Source organism: Gorilla gorilla, chromosome 15, assembly GCF_029281585.2.
Source record: "Gorilla gorilla gorilla isolate KB3781 chromosome 15, NHGRI_mGorGor1-v2.1_pri, whole genome shotgun sequence".
In the NCBI taxonomy this organism is placed as follows: Eukaryota; Metazoa; Chordata; class Mammalia; order Primates; family Hominidae; genus Gorilla; species Gorilla gorilla.
The window spans coordinates 66,679,239-66,700,030 of NC_073239.2; the positions used below are offsets into that span (position 1 = coordinate 66,679,239).

At 38.1% G+C, this 20,792-nt stretch overlaps 1 protein-coding gene across 1 annotated transcript in view; it reads left to right on the plus strand.

The window, feature by feature from the left end:
- KLHDC1 (kelch domain containing 1) overlaps window positions 1–20,262 on the plus strand; it is a 60,244-nt gene extending 39,982 nt beyond the window's left edge. The window contains exons 9-13 of the mRNA XM_004055141.5: window positions 38–150; window positions 1,929–2,001; window positions 7,439–7,523; window positions 11,078–11,130; window positions 18,890–20,262. Coding sequence (XP_004055189.1) covers window positions 38–150; window positions 1,929–2,001; window positions 7,439–7,523; window positions 11,078–11,130; window positions 18,890–19,076 — 511 coding nt within the window. The 3' untranslated portion in view covers window positions 19,077–20,262. The remainder of the gene's footprint in view (window positions 1–37; window positions 151–1,928; window positions 2,002–7,438; window positions 7,524–11,077; window positions 11,131–18,889) is intronic.
- The last annotated feature ends 530 nt before the right edge of the window (window positions 20,263–20,792 follow it).

Here is a 20,792-nt window from a genome sequence, read left to right on the forward strand (position 1 = left end):
ATATAGTACCTAGACTTTCTTTTTCTCCTTGCCACAGGATTACTATTAATGGAGAAAGCCCAAAACATCGGTCATGGCATACTTTAACACCTATAGCTGATGATAAACTTTTCCTATGTGGTGGACTAAGTGCAGATAATATCCCATTAAGTAAGTTGATTAAGGTTTAGCCTATAATTATTATCTCATTCTTTTTTCTTAATTGTATTTCATACTTACAGTGAAGTAAATCTTCCTTTTTTCCTGTTTTTCCGGTTTGCCTTTATCCTCAATTATTTTCTTGCATGAATTATGACCTCCTTGCTTTTGTACCCTTGGCTCTCCACGTTCCCGTTTTCTAGGGAAAGAGAAGAGGAAGGGTGATTGAAGCTAGATGAAATAAAGCCCCTTTATACTACTATATTCTGTGATTCTGTGTCCGCTGATTTTTGATCCAGATGCTTGTACTGTAGGGTAGGATGCTTGCACTGTTCGCTTTTGCTGTACTCCAGGCTAGGGGGTTGGAAGAGCAGCCTTTCTTAGAAGGCCCTGGAAATACAAACTGGGAAGCCCAGTTGCTTCTCTTTTTGTTCCAGAGCTGTAGAGGAAAGTGTTTAGCTAGGTTTTTTAAACTCCAGTCATTGCTGATCCCAGTGGCTATGGGTTTTGGAATGCAGTTTTTCTTTCAGCAGTAGAACTGTGGCATCAAGATAGACAGATGACCACGAATATTGACTTCTTAATTTGGCATGTTAGATGTTTTATGTTTTCTATTTTCTTTTCTTTTTTTTTTCTTTTTTTTTTTTGAGATGGAGTCTTGCTCTGTGGCCCGGGCTGGAGTGGGATGGTGCAATCTCGGCTCACTGCAACCTCCACCTCCCGGGTTCAAGTGACTCTCCTTCCTCAGGCACCTGAGTAGCTGGGATTACAGGTGCCCACCACCATGTTCAGCTAATTTTTGTATGTAGAGGTGGGGTTTCACCATGTTGGCCAGGCTGGTCTCGAATTCCTGACCTCGTGATCCACCCGCCTCAGCCTCACAAAGTGCTGGGACTACAGGCGTCAGCCACCGCGCCTGGCCATTTTCTATTTTCTTAACCCAGAAGTTTTCTCTGGCTAGAGATGTTTTCATTAAGAAACATTATACACTATTAAAACATTTATATAATTATATATTAGGGTCTGGAAACAACTATTTTTCAACAAAAGTTTATTGAGCATCAGCTGTGTGTCTGGCAGTCAGACAAATTCCAGAGGTTAGTTGGAGAAACAACAGTTCCTAGTAGGAGATGTTAGTTATTCTTGCATATTATTATACTTCTCCAATTTGTGAGATTTTTATTTAAAAGAGATTTGGAATCTAACCAAAAACTAACATCTGTACATTTCACTAGGGGCTGTTTAATATCATATCTTCATGATCTCTAGTGTTTTTAGTTCCTGTTTTCTGTTTTTGGTCATTGACCTATGGGAAATTAAATGTCCTAACTCATAAGCTAGTCAATTTCCTCCCTTAAAGATTCTGTTTCAGTCTAAGATTTGGTCATATGGATATTAGATGATCCCAAGACATTTTTTTTAGTTTGGTTGACTGTGATAATGGCATTGTGGTTATGTAAAAAATGTCCTTTTATTTTCAGTAATGCATACTGAAGTATGTATGGAGAAAATGATAGGAGATCTAGGATTTCATTTAGAAAAATTAAGCAATAATAACAAAAAGATAAGTGGAGCACATGTAGCAAAGTCTTGATAGTTGTTGAATCTGCGATATATGGAAGTTCATTGTCATGGTCACTCTATTTTTGTAAATGTTTGAAAATTTGTATGATAAAATAGGTGCACTCAGAAAAGATAGTCATTTAAATGTAGCATGATAAATTTGGGGGAAAATTAAAATTGTATCCCAAAGACCTAATCTTAATTTCTGAACTGTCATGATATTGCAGGTGATGGTTGGATTCATAATGTCACAACAAATTGTTGGAAACAACTTACACATTTACCTAAAACAAGACCTAGGTAAGAAATTGACAAATAGTAAAATAGTTAAGAATTTTTAAAGTATTAAAATATAGTACTGAATTTATAGTGTTTGCCATTGAAGCCATAAGCCATTGAGAAGGATATCTTTCAAATGAGCTTGATGTTACCTAAATAATTTAATTATTATTTTAATTATATCTGATTGTTAGAAATGATCTATCCAGTTTTCACCCATACTTGCATATTTGAAAATGTTATTCTTTTAGGTAAATGCATAATCTTGCCTGATAACTGTGAAGATTAAGATAATTAAAAGCATCATATGAGATTAATGTTTTTAATGTTAATATTTTTAATAAGCAGACAAAAATGGGGTTGGCTTTAATAGTAGTTATTTGTTTTTGGAAGAGGTTTAAAGCAAGTTAATCAGGAAATTTCCTTCCATGTTGATCCAGTGGATGGCAGGTTATTATTAGTCTCTGTTAACTGCATGATGTATTCATTGATGGGAATTTTTTGAAAAAGAAAATATGTTATTTATTTATGGTATATTATAGGATTAAAAATTTTAGAAATTATATACTATTATTAGACTACAAAGAAAACCACATTTGTACTATAATTCTTATTTTTTCTAATTTTATTGAATAGTATAATAATATCTTCATAGGAAATTCAGATTCAGCACATTATGATCATTATAATTGGTAATTCTTTTTTACGCTATGTATTTTAGAATTTTAAAAATACAGATTATTTATGCTAGTGTGTAATCAATTTAATGATATATATTTTGTTATTTAATAAATGACAGCTTGAGAAAAAGGTCTGAAAATATTTATATTTATTTTGGTATATGTATCTATATTAATATTCACAGTACATTTAGAATTCATAATTGCATTTGTGATTCTTATGTCTTCATGTATAAAAATTCATTGGAATGTATTACTTTAACAATTCTGGCTCTTTTGAAATTTTTTTTTTTTAATGTAAAGAGTTTTGTACTGAGACATGGGAGCCCAGAGTTCTAGTCCTTGCTCAGCTACTACCTACTTTTTTGGCTTTGAAAAGTCACTTAAGGAAACTGAGCATTGGCCAGGCGTGGTGGCTCACGCCTATTAATCCCAGCAATTTGGGAGGCCAAGGCAGGAGGATCACTTGAGTCCAGGAGTTTGAGAGCAGCCTGGGCAACATAGTGAGACCCCATTGCTACAGTTTTGGTTTTTTTTTAATGGCCGGGTGTGGTGGTGCACACCTGTAGTCCCAGCTACTCAGGAGGCTGAGGTGGGAGGATCACTTGATCCCAGGAGGTTGAGGCTGCAGTGAGCCGAGATTGCGCCACTGCACTCCAGCCTGGGCAGCAGAGCCAGACCCTGTCTCAAAAAAAGAAAGAAAGAAACTGAGCGTCGATTTTTTCATCGGTGAAATAAGAGAGTTGGACTAGATAATCTCTTAGTTTATTCCAGTTGTTTGATTGTATGAATGCATTATAGACCAAAGTATTAGTAAAAATGTTTAATTTTAAAATTGCTCCTATTTTATATTTCAACCCTTAATGAGTAATTAGAGCAACACAACTATTATCTATAATATACTATTAGTTAGAACTAGAGCTATGTAAAGAGATTTCTTTTAATTCAGCTGATGTGTCATGTAAATAATATGCTTTATTAGAATGTTTAGGTGATAAGTTTAGAGCAGCTGTGAAAGGACATAAACTATCAGTCTGTAGAAAAAACATCAGGTTGCAAGCTAGATGTCAACAAAATCAAGGCAGGAAAGGCTTTCCAGTGTTCTTCGATGATGAAATGGCCAGAGTTTCCCTAAGGCAGATAAGACAGAGGCAGATCTACAGGTATGAGGTGAGGAGAAGAACAGGTGGGATACAGTTGAGTGTAAGGAGAACATATATATGTGTCTATATATATACTAATTTTTATAAAAGTGACAATTTAGCTAAGATCTATAAGCATTTTGTACAAATTTTTCAAGTTGTAATTTGAAATGTAAGCTGCCCAATTCTCCTCTTAGAACTCTACAGCTAGGTTTCTCAACCTTGGCTTTACTGACATTTTGGACCACATAATTCTTTGTCATGAGGGTGTCCTGTGCATTGTGGTATGTTTAGCAGCATCCCTGTCCTTTACCCAGTAGATGCCAGTTGTACTACCTTTTCTCTCCCCAAGTTATGACAACTAAAAATATCTCCATATACTGTGAAATGCCTCTTTAGGGGACAAATTGCCCCTGGTTGAGAACGACTGTTCTACAGTGTAGCACTCCTATTCTCTGGGTCTCACCTTAGATAAACCTATGGCTGAAAAGCCATATATGTAGCCAGATCTGATAGCCTATATAGTTGGCTATCAGCAAGGACCCTTTTTTATGTGTCTGAAAAAGATGTTAGAGAAAATATTAGCGTATAGAGCCCCAAGTACTGTTGGATCTCGTGAGTATCGCCAAGGTTACACATAGCCTTCTCTCCAGGAAATTAATCTGTTCCTTCCCATGTATGAGGGCATTTTTTGTATTCTCTCTCCCTTACCTAACCCTCTTCCAGTCCCCATCCTCAACCCCACCACGTAATCTGGGTTCTTGTTGAAGATTTATATCAATGTATCTTCTATAAGAGTTGGAGAACTGGGCAGAGTATTTCCCAAACAACATCTCTAATGACTTAGTTCCATTTTGGGCCACAAGTGCATTTGTCATTGAATGTGTACATGATTGTTTGAGGAAAGTATTTGGTTTAATGAATTGTGCATAATTCCACTGTTTGCACTTGTGAAATTTAAGTAAAAGGGATTAATGTACTAAAAATTAGTTATGTGTCCCAGTTCCTGGGAAGTAGAAAAAATAAAATAAATTGTGTGGTAATAAAATAAGTTATGATTTATAATTATTTTAGGTATCTGTTGCTTCAACAGTTGGTATATTAAGAAAAGTAATCAAGGCCAGGTGTGGTGGCTCACACCTGTAATCCCAGCACTTTGGGAGGCCAAGGTGAGAGGATTGCTTAAGCCCAGGAGTTCAAGACCAGCCTGGATAATACAGTGAAACACCATCTCTGAAAAAAAAAAAAAAAATTAGCTGAGTGTGGTGGCGTGTGCCTGTAGTTCTAGCTACTCAGGAGGCTGAGGTGGGAGGATCACTTGAGCCTGGGAGACAGAGGACGGAGGAACCAGAGATTGTGCCACTGCACTCCAGCCTGGGTGACAGAGCCAGATCCTGTCTCAAAAAAAAAAAAAAAAAAAAAAAAAAAAAGTAATCAAAGTACTCTAAAAGTCAAAGCAATGACTATGTAAAAATCCCTAATTTACCCTCTAAAATTGGGAAATTTTTTTGAGAGTTCTCTTACTCTGGAAATATTCAACTTTGTTAAACCATAAAATTAGTATTTTTTGTTTGTTTGTTTTTTGAGATGGAGTCTCGCTCTGTCATCAGGCTGGAGTGCAGTGGCATGATCTCGGCTCACTGCAACCTCCGCCTCCTGGGTTCAAGCGATCCTCCTGCCTCAGCCTCCTGAGTAGCTGGGACTACAGGCAAAAATTATTAGTTGTTAATAATGTGATATTGGAAATAGACATGAACTATCAGACCACTTCCAAAAGAATATTACATGCTCTACTCCTTTATGAAATAATTTGTATATCTAATGACTGAATATATTATGTTGTTTTTTTCGTGTTCTCTTTTGTTTGGTTGGTTTTTTTTTTTTTTTTTTTGAGTCAGAGTGTAGCTCTGTCACCCAGGCTGGGGTGCAGTGGTGTGATGTCGGCTCACTGCATCACTGCAACCTCCACCTCCTGGGTTTAAGCAGTTCTCCTGCCTCAGCCTTCTAAGTAGCTGGGATTACAGGCATGTGCCAACAAGCTCGGCTAATTTTTTTTTTATTTTTAGTAGAGATGGGGTTTCACCATGTTGGCCAAGCTGGTCTTGAACTCCTGACCTTGTGATCTGCCCACCTCAGCCTCCCAAAGTGCTGGGATTACAGGCTTGAGCCACCGTGCCCGGCCTCATGTTTGCTTTTGTTAATCACAAGTTTTTGAGCAGCTACTGGGTACGGAACACCACATGAGGCATTTTTAAGAAGCCATAAAATTAGATTTCCTAGGTTCCCATGGTGTGCTGTTAATGGCCAACAAGCACTCTCCAGAGTGGGAGGATGCCCTAATTTGTAGCATTTGCCGATTTCCAAGGTGTAAATGCTCCTACCATGGCCGATTTCAAACTTCCAACGTGATGTCACTGCACGTGGAGTTGGATGCAGATATGTACAATCAGCTTCTGCTAGCCAGTAAGCCAGTTTGAGCACACCACTGTGACAATTTCTTAACTTAAGGACCTCATAATCTTAGTTAGCTAGTCAAACAGCTAAAGTAGCATGCAGAGCAGTTCTTCTTCAAATGTAAGTGAGGCAAGTGTAAAATGAGCACATAAACATTAAAGGGTGCTGAATAGAGATGGTAACAGAACCAGTTTTCGGTGGGTATTTGGAATACTTCCTGGGTGTTTGGAGCCTGTTTTTAAGGCCCAGTAAGAATGGCTTATTATTCTAAGCATAAGAAACAGAGTGAACAAAAGCCTAGAGATAGATGATAAGCTTTTCTCATAGGGGAAGCAAGGAAATGAATTTAGCTAAGTAGCGGGCTCATTTGGGAAAAGCCAAGAATTAAGATTTGTGGGAAAAAGAAACTGGTTGATCACAAATATTAGGCTAGGAAAACAGCCACTGGTAGTGCAGATACTTCATCATCAGGAAATTTCCATGGTTAGAGACCATATTTGAAAAATATTTGTTATTAGCCATATGTAGCTGAGGGAGATGAGAGACTGAAAAACTAGGAACATATTATGGTGTTCTGTACTCAGAGTGATGAGTAGTGTGACAATGGAAATGTGAAGGAGTGCCAAATTGGATTTGTTGGGTGATGGGGAACATAGAGTAGGAAAAAAAAGAGGCAAAAATTATAAGAACAGTAACATCGCAGATAGTAATAAGAAAACTGGGGAAAGTGCCTGTTTCAGCAATAAGGTGATCAGTTCCTTTTTAATTTATTTCACTGCAGGGATAATATGTATGAGAGAAAAAGGTTATAAAAATATTGAAGGATATAGTAGAGTTATTAGGAGTCATCTCTGGCTGCGTGTGGTGGCTCATGCCTATAATCCCAGCACTTTAGGAGACCGAGGCAGGAGGATTATCTGATCCCAGGAGTTCAAAACTAGCCTCATCTCTTTAAAAAACAAAAACAAAAAACAGAGAGAGAGTCATCTCTTTAATGGTGTGATTTAATGAACTCTAGAGGAATCTTTATAACCCTTTTTAGGATATTCCAAAGGTTCAAGTTCAATCATGTCTCTTTTAAATAGATTACATTTTAGAGTATGAAATTTAGAATTGATTTATATATAATGTACAGTTTCTCCCATGACAGTGTTTCACTCTGTTTATAATTTTCAATCATAGGTTATGGCACACAGCCTGTTTGGGAAAAGAAAATGAAATAATGGTATTTGGTGGGAGCAAAGATGACTTACTTGCCTTGGATACAGTAAGAAAATCTTATATCTAAATATTTCCTCTGAGTAGTTGTGTTATTCACACTAAATGGCTATTCAGCAAGAATGTTGATATTCTAACATTGCAAAATATGAAGGGCATGAAATGTTACTCTGTGGTTTAATTAATCTTCAGGATGACTGGCTTTTTTGTTTGTTTGTTTTTGAGATGGAGTCTTGCTCTGTCGCCCAGGCTGGAGTGCAGTGGCGCGATCTCGGCTCACTGCAAGCTCCACCTCCCAGGTTCACACCATTCTCCTGCCTCACCCTCCCTAGTAGCTGGGACTACAGGCACCTGCCAACATACCCGGCTAATTTTTTGTATTTTTAGTAGAGAGACGGGGTTTCACCGTGTTAGCCAAGATGGTCTTGATCTCCTGACCTTGTGATGCGCTCGCCTCAGCCTCCCAAAGTGCTGGGATTACAGGCATGAGCCACCGCGCCCAGCAAGGATGACTGGCTTTTATGAAGCCTTTCTGGATATTTTGGATTTACAAATCGAAATAGGTCTATTAGTTTGATTAGCAAAATTATTAAGAAGACCTTTTAAAGGATGACTCCTCTTTCTCTTTTCTCTTACATGGGTTTCTCTAATATTATTGAATTAAAATATTTGTATGTAGGCTGGGTGTAGTTGCCCACGCCTCTAAATCCCAGCATTTTGGGAGGCCAAGGCAGGCAAATCACTTGGGGCCAGGAGTTCGAGACCAGCCTGGCCAACACAGCAAAAACCATCTCTACTAAAAATACAAAAATGACCCAGGTGTGGAGGTGCATGCCTGTAGTCCCAGCTACTCAGGAGGCTGAGGCACGAGAATCGCTTGAACCCAGGAGGTGGAGGTTGCAGCAAACCAAGATCATGCCATTGTACTCCAGTCTGGGTGACAGAGCGAGACCCTGTCTCAAAGAAATATATATTTGTATCTAATATTTGATACATAAAAAGAATATTAATAGTGTAGATGCTAAGTATAATAAATACCCATGAATTTTGTTAGCTAATTTTAGAGTTAGAACATCATCAGTACTGTTGAAGCCACCTGATTATTCCTTCTGAATCTTACCTACTAGCTTGCCCCTTCAAGAGGAAACTACTTTGTTGAAATATTCCAAGTATATTATTCTTTTTTTTTTTGAGACAGGATTTTGCTGTTACCCAGGCTGGAGTGCAGTGGCATGATCTCGGTTCGCTGCAGTCTCCACCTCCTGGGTTCAAGCGATTCTCCGGCCTCAGCCTCCCAAGTAGCTGGGATTACAGGCGTGTGCCACAACGCCCGGCTAATTTTTTGTATTTTTAGTAGAGATGAGGTTTCACCATGTTGGTCAGGCTGGTCTTGAACTCCTGACCTCCAGTGATCCACTCACCTCAGCCTCCCGAAGTGCAGGGATTACAGGCATCAGCACGGTGCCTGGCCTATTCTCTTTTTTACTATATATCTTTTACCACTGCTTTACTCAGCTGTTTTACATTTAAGTTTAAAGCATTTCAATTTTAAAATTTGATAAAACTAAGGTCAGAGGCATAAATGAGTAGCATTTGGAGAGTATGGTTCTTTCACTTCTAGCACCCTGGGAAATTCAGAGCAGGGCGGCCATATTTATACACTATACACAATGGGACAGGAGTTCAGGAATGATTGATCTGGTTTTGTGTAGGACACTCAAAAATAGAGGATTCTGAGCCATCAGGGATGGGGTATGGTGAGTCAGAGCCTAACCCAGAGGGCACTAGCTCCCTTTCGTCTCTTGAGGCACAGTTATCTCCAGAACTGCTCCTATGGAGTGGCAAACTCCAAAGCAGGATGGCTTCTCTGCAGGGAATTTGCTTTATTTTGTAGTTATGAAGCCCCTAACTTAAATGTTTTGTATATTGAAAGTTTTAGAGCTTTCTTTGGCTGAGAATTCAGTGCTTCACTAAAAGATTAAAACTACAACTTCGCATTTATTAAAAAAGCAAATTTTGTGGTTTTTCTTCTCTTTCTTGGTACTAAAAATCTTCATTTAGGATACAAAGTTTATCATGAAAGTAGGAATTCTGATTAAAAGCATGATCATAAATTATGAAATTCTAAAGACCTATTTGAAAGGATTAGATACATTTTCTGTGACTTTTCTACCACATTAACTTTTAGATGGAGACTCATTATTCAAATAATCTTCCAGATCTTGACTTTCAAATTAAGAATTCCCGGGGAGGGCTGGGCGTGGTGGCTCACGCCTGTAATCCCAGCACTTTGGGAAGCTGAGGTGGGCAGATCACCCTGAGATCAAGAGTTCCAGACTAGCCTGGCCAACATGGCAAAACCCCATCTCTACTAAAAATTACAAAAATTAGCCAGGGTGTGGTGGTGTGCACCTGTAATCCCAGCTACTCAGGAGGCTGAGGCAAGAGAATCACTTGAATCCGGTAGGCAGAGGTTGCGGTGAGCCGAGATCGCACCACCGCACTCTAGCCTGGGCAACAGAGCGAGACTCCGTCCTAAAAAAAAAAAAAAAAGAGAATTCCCGGGGAATCTTGAGACCACTTGGAAAAGGAGGACAAGGTAAAGAGGAAATTTTTACATATGAGTTATTTGAAAGAAAAAATTCAGCTTAAAAACAAAAAAAGTGCCAGGCGTGGTGGCTCACACCTGTAATCCCAGCACTTTGGAAGGCTGAGGCCGGCAGACTGCTTGAGCTCAGGAGTTTGAGACCAGCCAGGGCAACATGGTGAAACCCTGTCTCTACAACAGCTGGACATGGTAGCCTGTTCCTGTGGTCCCAGCTACTTGCGGGGCTGAGGTTGGAGGATGGCTTGAGCCAGGAAGGCAGACGTTGCAGTGAGCTCTGATTGCGCCACTGCCCTCCAGCCTGGGCAAGAGAGCCAGACCCTGTCTCCAAAAAAAAAAAAAAAGGTGAAAACCACTACTGGGCTGGGTGCGGTGGCTCACGCCTGTAATCATAACACTTTGGGAGGCTGAGGCAGGTGGATCACCTGAGGTCAGGAGTTCGAAACCAGCCTGGCCAACATGGCGAAACCTTGTCTCTACTAAAAATACAAAAAAAATTAGCGGGGCATGGTAATGGGCGCCTGTAATCCCAGCTACTCAGGAGGCTGAGGCAAGAGAATCGCTTGAACCTGGGAGTTGGAGGTTGCAGTGAGTGGAGATTGCACCACTGCACTCCAGTCTGGGTGACAGAGCAGGACCCCATCTCAAAAAAAAAAAAAAAAAGAAAAGAAAACCACTACCGTTATTTTTTAACTCACTTCTTGGTGAATAATGTATTTCTTATTTTCAAATTTGCAATTATGTAGGCTATTGGTTAGGTTAAAATTTGGTCACTGAAAATTGGAAACCACAAACTCAAAGTTTGTAGGTAGCAGTATATGTATGTACATGTATGTTTATGTGTGTGCATGAATTTATGTGTGTGTGTCAACAGCTAGAAAGATTTATTTGCTGCCTTATACAATATCTTTTACATTTATAAAATTAAGAAACATTCAATTATTAACTCATTGTTATTTTTATCAAAAACTTAATAATGCCTTTTTTATGTTGATTAGGGTCACTGTAATGATTTATTGATCTTTCAAACACAGCCTTATTCACTACTCAGGTAAGCAAATTTAATATTTTCTATATATTTGCTATGAATATATTGATAATTTCTTTCTCATTTTTGGGAAGCGTTGAAATATTTTTCAGGTTGTTTATGACATGAATTCAAGAATATGTTCACATCTTCCTAAGAGTATAATCAAATTTATAATGGTGAACTATACACCAGTGTGAGTTTTAAAAATTAAAATATACATGCGTGGCGTGATGGCTCACACCTGTAATTGAGTGCTCTAAGAGGACAAAGCAGGAGGATCACTTGAGGTCAGGAGTTCAAGACCAGTGTAGGTAACATCGTGAAACCCACGACTCTACAAAAAAAAAAAAAGTAGCTGGCATGGTAGCTCACGTGTGTAGTCTTGGCTACTGTGGCTACTAGGGAGGCTGAAGTGGGAGGATGGCTTGAGCGCAGGAGTTTGAGGCTGCGTGGAGCTATGATCATGTTTCCTGTACTCCAGCCTGGAAATAGACTGAAAGCCTGTCTCAATAAATAAATAAATAAATAAATATAACACACACATATATACATATGTGTGTGTATATATATTTTGTATATATGTGTGTGTGTGTGTATGTACACATACAATACAGTCACTGTTTTGTTTGTAAAATTGCCTTTAGTTTATATGGTAATATTAAACATACTATATTTCCTTAATTCTAAGCCTGACATTTTTCACATTTTAACTTTTTGGAAATTAGAGTGTGCCTAATAATATATATCATATATATGTTATATAGTCATTCCTTGGTATTTGTGGGGATCGGTTCCAGGAAAACCCCCACTGGGATACCAAAATTCATGGATGCTCAAGTCTCTTATATAGGGTGATGTAGTATTTGCATATAAACCTATGCCCATCCTACTATATACTTTAAATAATCTCTATATTACTCATAATTCCTAATACAATTTAAATACTATGAAAATAATTGTTACACTGTATTGTTTAGGGAATAATTACAAGAAAAAAAGTCTGTACATGTTCAGTACAGATGCAACTGTCATAAGCCTAACTATATTTTCAATCTGCAGTTGATTGAATCCACAGAGGAGGAACTTACAGATACAGGGGGCTGACTGTATATACACACATACACAGATATTTAATATAGAAGAATTTCTTTTTTAACCCCAAAGCTAGTATTAAGTTGGTGATATGACTTATAGTGTCTTAGCTCACACATTCTTACTCTAAAAGGAGTCTGTACAAAGTTTAGTGGGAGGATTATGGAAGAAGCCCCTATTTCTACCTGTGAGAGTTGGGAGGAAGGAGGAAGGATTTGAGAGATGTAGAAGTTGCCCAGTGAACAAGTGTGGGAATTTTATGCAGAGGGAATAACATAAGCGAAGGCATATGAGAAAGAGAGAGATAAAGAGAGGGGACAAATTATATTTCAAGGAGTATACTGTGACATTTAGATGTTCTATAACATGAACCACCTGAAAACCATTAGACTAGCTCAAACTGGACCTTTCTGATGTCTTTCTTAACGACCCCTTCTCTTAGCACAGTAGTTCTCAAACTAAACTCTCATGAGGGGCTTCAAAAAAATTCATGCCTGTGTTCTGCCCCTACAGATGGTGATTTAATTAGTCGTGAAATAAGAAGGCATGGCCTTTCCCTAACATTGCTAATAATATAGAAGGTAGACTTTCAAGCTTCCAGACTTTTTCTGCAATAGAAAAAGGAAATTGCCTTAAGAGAAACATATACAAAGTTTATGAGAATACTGGAGAAGAAGGCCTTTTGTCTGTCTATGATTAAGATGGCAAAGGTTAGGGAAGTCTTTGCAGAAGAAGGATTTGAGATAAGAATTTGCCATGAACAAACAGTGCAAGGGTGTTAGTGTAAAGATATATACAAAAGCATAGTATGTTCTGGATACTGAATTCTTGAGCATTCCTGGAATGTAGTATGAGGCAGAGAGTTGCAAGAAATTATGTTGGACAAGAAATCAGAAATCATACGTCATCTAGAACTTTATCTCTCTTTTACAGTATCTGGTGTAAAAGAGATCAAGAGCCATTGAAAAATTTGGAGCAAGAGAATAAGATGATCATATTACAAGTTAGACAATTCCTCTGGCAACAGAGTGGACGAAAAATTGAAGGGATATGTGACTGGGTAAAGAAAATTGGTAAAGAGACTATTACAGTGGTCAGGTACAGAGTGAATGTCTGATCTGGAAAGTATCAATGGGGCTGGAGAAGGAAGGGAGATGGAGATATTTAGGAGGAAGAATGGACTTGGTAGTTAAATAGATGCCAAGGAAAAGGAATGGGGAGAATTAATGATAGGAGGAATATGGAGAAAGGCAGCAGTCTGAAGATGGCATAAGGGTAGAAATGAGGAGTTTGGTTTTGGACGTGCTAAGTGTTTATGGGAACTGTAGTGGAGCTATCCATTAAATGCTTAAATATATGGAAAGAGGTCTGGGCCAGACATAAAATTTCATAATCATTGGAGAATTAGTAAGTGTGGATTAGCTCTGGCCAGGAGGAGTTTTAGAAGTAAGGAGAAAGCCAGAAACTCAGCATTAGGACCTTACTACATTTGAGGGGGAGGGAGAAGAAAAGGAGGCAGCAAGAGAGTGACCAGAGAAGTTGAAGGCTAGCCAGGAGATAATGGTAGCACAAAAACCAAGAGAAGGGAGATCTGAACAAGGAAAGACTAAAGAGATCCTAGAACATTTGGGTTGAAAAGCACTGTGGATAGTACATATTTTCCCTCATCTCCATTTTCACAGTCAAGGATCCAGTGTCTGTAGTCTCACTTCTCACCACTGCTTCCAGGTTATATCATTTCACATGCAGGTGTTGCCATCTACTAACCTCCAGCTCATTTTCCCCCAGTCACTGAGGACTTTGGCCCTGGCTCACCACAGTCCCTTTTCTTGACTGATTTAAGCATCTGTGTGGAGAATTCTTTTCATTCTTTATGACCTTGCTCAGCACAGTTCCACCTGTGAAATCTTAAACTCCCATCCTCCTCTTGGACCAGAAACCTCTTATCCTTTTAATTCTTACACTCCCTTACTCCTTGGACTCTTCTCGGTTCTCCAAATAATAAGACCCTTCCACCCTTCCAGTTTTAACTTTCTTTCTTTTTTTTTTTTTTTGAGACGGAGTCTCGCTCTGTCACCCAGGCTGGAGTGCAGTGTGCGATCTCAGCTCACTGCAAGCTCCACCTCCCAGGTTCATGCCATTCTCCTGCCTCAGCCTCCTGAGTAGCTGGGACCACAGGCGCCCGCCACCACACCCGGCTAATTTTTTGTATTTTTAGTAGAGACAGGGGTTTCACCATGTTAGCCAGGATGGTCTCGATCTCCTGACCTCGTGATTCATCCGCCTCGGCCTCCCAAAGTGCTGGGATTACAGGCGTGAGCCACCACACCCAGCCTTAACTTTCTTTCATATCCAGCCTAGTTCACCTGTACTTCTTTCTCTTGCCAGCAATTTTAATCCCCTTCTCCACCATTTCTCTGTTAGTGAAGGGTGACTTCTGGGGAAGAGCACCAAGACCAAGGGAGGATGAGTATGTTTGTTTATATGCTGGTTGGGCAGGAGAAGCCAATGGAGAGTAGGTTGTTAGAAACACAAGAAAATGCAGGAAAAGCGGGTAGAGCAGTGTCTTGAGAAGGTGATTTTAGCAAACAGATTTTTAAATTACTCCTTGACTGGAGAAAGGATTCTTTTCTTTAAAATAGTGGAGAAAGAAGGAAGTATGGATATATAGATAGAAAACTTTTTTGGTTGGGGTGGGACATTGAGAAGTTCTAGTTGATAGTGAGGTCATCTGATAAGAGAAAAGAGAGGTGAGGATAAGAACTTAAGATGAATGGTGAAGATTTGAAGTAGCTGCCTAGGTGACTGCAGGAAGATGCTGACATCTGTCTGCGGGATATATAACAAAGTAGCACGCAGCTGAGGTAGAATATCATCAATATGTAGTGGCACCATAGCTGAGAAACATGGCTTTCCCCAGTAGCACTAAACAGCTGGGTCGCAGGTGCAGAAAGGAGATGACTGGCTGAATTTATCCATCATTGCAGTTTGGCTGGGATGGGTAACAAACGGTGAAGGGGATTAAAATTGCTGGCAAGAGAATGAAGTGCAGGTGAGCTAGGCTGGATACAAAAGAAAGTTAAAACTGGAAGGGTCTTATTATTTGGAGAACCGAGAAGAGTCCAAAGAGTAAGGGAGTGTAAGAATTAAAAGGATAAGAGGTTTCTGGTCCAAGAGGAGGATGGGAATTTAAGATTTCACAGGTGGAACTGTCCTGAGCAAGGTCATAAAGAATGAAAAGGGTTCTCCACACAGATGCTAAAATCAGTCAAGGAAAGGGACTGTGGTGAGCCAGGGCCAAAGTCCTCAGTGACTGGGGGAAAATGAGCTGGAGGTTAGTAGATGGCAACACCTGCATGTGAAATGATATAACCTGGAAGCAGTGGTGAGAAGTGAGACTACAGACACTGGATCCTTGACTGTGAAAATGGAGATGAGGGAAAATGTGTACTATTTTCTCAAGAAAGCTGCACACACAACAGTTTTCTTAGATTTCAGAAAGTCAGAGGAAGCAGGGGTGTTTATAGAACATACAGCTGGTGTTCCAAAAAGCACAAAACCCAGGTTTGGGAGGGGAGATAAGCAATGATGCAGAAGATGAAAAAGTGTAGAAATGATAGAAAGTGGCTTATATCGTCTAGTAGATTTGTGGGATCATGTTCATCATACCTTTGGATATAAAAGAATATTATAAGAAATTAAAAGGAATAGCTATATTGTTCTGATTGTAAAAAGATGTATTTACCAAGAAAATTCATATGATATGAAAAGTATATAGTAAAAAAATCACCTATGAACCATCATAGGGGATATATATATATACATGTATTAGTAAAATTATAAAAATTGTACATGTATATATATATGTATATATATATACTGAGAGAAATTTTTTTTTCTTTTTTTTTTCTTTTGAGACAGAGTCTCACTCTGTCACCAAGGCTGGAGTGCAGTGGCGCAATCTTGGCTCACTGCAACCTCCGCCTCCTGGGTTCAAGCAATTCTTCTGCCTCAGCCTCCCGAGTAGCTGAGATTACAGGCACGCACCATCACACCCGGCTAATTTTTGTATGTTTAGTAGAGACGGGGTTTCACCATATTGGCCAGCCTGGTCTCGAACTCTTGACCTCATGATCCGCCCGCCTCGGCCTCCCAAAGTGCTGGGATTACAGGCGTGAGCCACCCCGCCCAGCAGAGAGAGATTTTATATATAAATCATTTATATAATGATCAATATATAACCGTATATACATGATTTTAATGATTTTATTAAATGATTAGAGTGAACTTAATCATGCTAAGAGGTCATTGGAAACCTCAGCAAGAGCAGTACACATATATGTATATGTGAATGTGTATAAAGGATCAAATTATGCAGGCTGTTTTGTAATATCTTTCATGTAAATAATCATTCAGTATAATAAATCTATACTTAAGTTATTAATGGCTATATAGGTTCTGTCTCGTGGAAATACAGTTTATTGGCTAGGTGCAATGGCTCAAACCTGTAATCCCAGCACTTTGGGAGGTCAAGGCAGGTGGATCACCCAAGGGGCAGGAGTTCGGAGTTCGAGACTAGCCTGGCCAAGGTAGTGAAACCATGTCTCGACTAAAAATACAAAAAAATTAGCTGAGCATGGTGGCATGCGCCTGTAGTCCCAGCTACTCGGGAGGATGAGGAGGGAGAATTGCTTGAACCTGGGAGGCGGAGGCTGCAGTAAGCCAAGATCACATTACTACACTCCAGCCTGCGCAACAGAGTAAGACTCTGTCTCAAAAAAAAAAAAAAAGAAAGAAATACAATTTATTAACTAGTCTATTAATAGATATTTAGGATTCTGCAATTTGGGAATTTGGGGCTATTATAAAAATTAGGCATGAGGCTGGGCGCAGTGAGGCCTGTAATCCCAACACTTTGTGAGGCCAAGGTGGGCGGATCACCTGAGGTAAGAGTTCAAGAACAGCCTGGCCAACATGGCGAAACCCCATCTCTATTAAAAATACGGAAATTAGCCAGGCGTGGTGTGGCACACACCTGTAATAATAGCTACTCAGGAGGCTGAGGCAGGGGAATCGCTTAAACCCAGGAGTGGGAGGTTGCAGTAAGCTGAGATCAGGCCACTGTACTCCAGCCTGGTTAACAGAGAAAGACTCCATCTCAGGAAAAAAAAATTAGTCATGAAATATTCTTATATATTACTATGGAAAACTGATGTATCACATGTTGTATTGTGATGATTCCTGCTTGGCTCGCACTGCCAGAGACAAACAGCAGATTCCTTCGCATGGTCCTCAGGGCCTCCATTTATCTGTCTCACTTCTGGCCATGCCTCACTCGCGCTCTGCCCTCCAGCTGTATTTAGACAATAGAAGTGCAGTTTCTGTAATTTTATTTCTCATCTCTAGGGCTTTGCAAATGTGGTTCTTCTAGCTGGAATACCTTTGTTTCTTTAATTTGTTGAGGACCTCAAGGTCTCAGCTTGGACCTCCCATCTGGAGAGTTTCCCCTGGCTTGCTAAGGTTGTCTTAGTTATTCTTCTCCTCTGATTCCCACAGAACCCTGTACCTCTACTTCAACCTCCCAGGACATTTTAACTCACTTCTTGTTTAGAGTTGTTCCAGAGTGGAGGGAAAAAGCTTCAAAGAGTATAGAAGAACATCTAAATCTCTAGAGTATAAGTGCTTGTAAAAATGACAACTAAAGTTACCCACAGCAGAATCAAATGAGTCTGTTAAAAAAATTTTTAACACTTATTTTTTTGAATTAAAGTTTATTAATTGAAACAGATGCTTTTTTGATAGTTCTTAAGTTTCTTGTGGTTTTAAAGTACAAAATTCTCTTCAAAATAGCATAAGATTAAAAAGGGCATTGTACTTGGAAGGATACTGCCCTCTAGTCTAATGGAATCAAAGGGGAAAAGAAATGAACACCCACACCCCCAGAAGAGTAGAAACCCAAGTGGTCTCTTGGCACTTCCTGTATCGCTCCATTCCTGTCTTTCACCCTGCTCTCTCTGGGTCAAATAAGTCAAGTGTGTAACCCCCGTGCAGTTGTTTATGGAAGAAACATGGAGCAGATATAAAAATAGATGTTTAATCTTGAGGTGACAGAAGCTAAGGACAGTTCTCCGAGAAGGGTATATGGTTATTGGGCTGACTGAAAGGATGACATAAACAGGAGCTGCCATAGACTCATCTGGTTTGAAATTAAGTCTGAATCATTTTTACTTAAAGAACATTATGCATGGTAAGCCATATATTCTGTTTCCATTGGATTTTGGTCAGATTTAGTCTCTATGCTATAAAAATATATGATTATTATGGTGCTCTGGGAAAAAAAAAATCCTATCATGTTCCAAACAAAACAAATGAATGCATTGCCATGTAAAATTTTTATGATGATTTTAAATTTTAGGAATACTTAACTATAACAAAGGATAAATGTTTGAGGGGATGGATACCCCATTTTCTATGACATGATTATTATGCATTGCATGTCTGTATCAAAACATCTCATGTACCACATAAATATATGTACCTACTATGTACTGACAAAAATTAAAAATTAAAAAAAGATCTGTGAAAGTCCAATACTACAATGTTAAAAAAGAAAGAATTCTTAACTATAAATATTTTATATTATAACCTCAGGTTCAAGACTAATAATTCTGTTATGTTTTATTTACAGGTCATGCCTTGACTGCATTGGTAAAAATTCTATCATGTTAGAAAGTCAGATATCTTTATTACCTCCTAAACTTCTGCAACAAGTACTCAAAAAAATAACATTTTGGGCTGCAGCTAATCACCGAGAAGAACAAAGAGTCCAAAAAGAAGAAACAGAAAATAAATATCAGTGGATCAGTAGCAATTAAATTGTTATATACTCTACATATTTAGTATGTTTTAACTTTTTAATCAGACTATACATTTACACTCCCAAATTGCAGGCTTTATTTAAAGGATAAAATTTAAAGGATAAAAAAACAGTCACTCTGTTAAGTGACTATATGCCATGGGATATATGGAAAAAAGATGTTAATGCAGATTAATTTATATTTGTAAACAAATTTCCTTACAAACTGCAGAACAAATATTCTTTCTGAAAGTAAGTACAGTTATAACAGATTTTAAATCAATGTGTATTCTTTACTGGAAAGATTACATACATTTGAGAATAAGAAATTACTCTCAAGAACTTCAGAAATCTGCAACATAATTTTATAAATATATAAATACATGTATGTATGTCAAAACACTACATATACACTTTCAGAAAGAATAAACTTTCTCAAGTCATTTTAAAGTTACCTAACGTTCTTCTTGAATAACTAATACAGTGGGCCAAATATTATAAAATAGGCAAACACCAAAATGGTATTAAATATTGAACTCCTGCCCTTTTCGACACTTAAAGTAAAGTATTCTTAGGCATCATCATAACTTTTCCTCACCTTTATTCGAATAGAGGAATAAATGTCTTCAGTTGTCTCTCCATTACCCCTAAGTTATTAGTTTGTCTAGTTTATATATAAAGACCATGTTTTAAAGTACATAAAGTGGAGGTTTATTTATCATACAGGCTTTGAAACATTAAGAAGCAGTATTTTTATTAACTTTTTGAGACATATTAAAATACATTTTGCCTTAGAAGACTGCTTCTAAAGTAATTTTTGTAAGTAATGAGATGGGATGGTAATCTAGTAATTTGACTTTATAGAAATCCCTCAGTTTGGCCCCCACCATTCTACAGAGTCGTGCTCAAGACAGATACTGAAAAAATCTAATACCTTCCCTTGTATTTTCAGCATTACCATCTATACAGAAATGGAACACTGTATCTTTATATTCCTAAAAATGGTACTTTTGGCATAATTAAGAAATTTTTCTTCATATTATCACAATCATGCCCTTCCATTGAATTATTAATTACAATTAATTACTAAAAAGCTTGGTATGTAAAATTATTCTCCACAATATTACCATGCAAGTTATCTCTGAAATTTAAAATGTTAAAGAAAAACATTTCTATATTGAAATATATATAATTTATAATGAAAATTATAGTAGTTTGTAGTATTTCATTGAATTTTAGAGAGATATTTCATATATATGTACTGTATTTTGGATGTGTAAAGCTTCTATTTATGTATTGAAATATTTTTTTACATTTTATTTATTGTAAAAAGTGTATATAATTACTGTTTTCTTTTTTGTCAGTGTAAAGCAGTCATTAGAATTGATTATACAAAAAATATTTCATTGTCAGTTTTCATTTTTCTATTTTTAGGCTGAATAACAGATTTAGAAAGTGAATCTCACAAGTAATTCACATCTTGGAAATAACTACCTTATTATGCTGTGATGCTGATGAACTTTAGCATCAGCCTTTTATATTTAAGGCGAAAATATATCAAAACCTAATTAGACACTGATAGATGACATTGAGCAGAAGGAACACCGTTTTAAAATGGCTTCTGGATTATGTGAATGCCTTGTCCCGCCTCTTAGAAGAGCACCTCTATTTTTAAATGATGTATTTGGAACATTAAAAGTTGGATTAGCCCCCTTAAAATACACACTCTCATGGG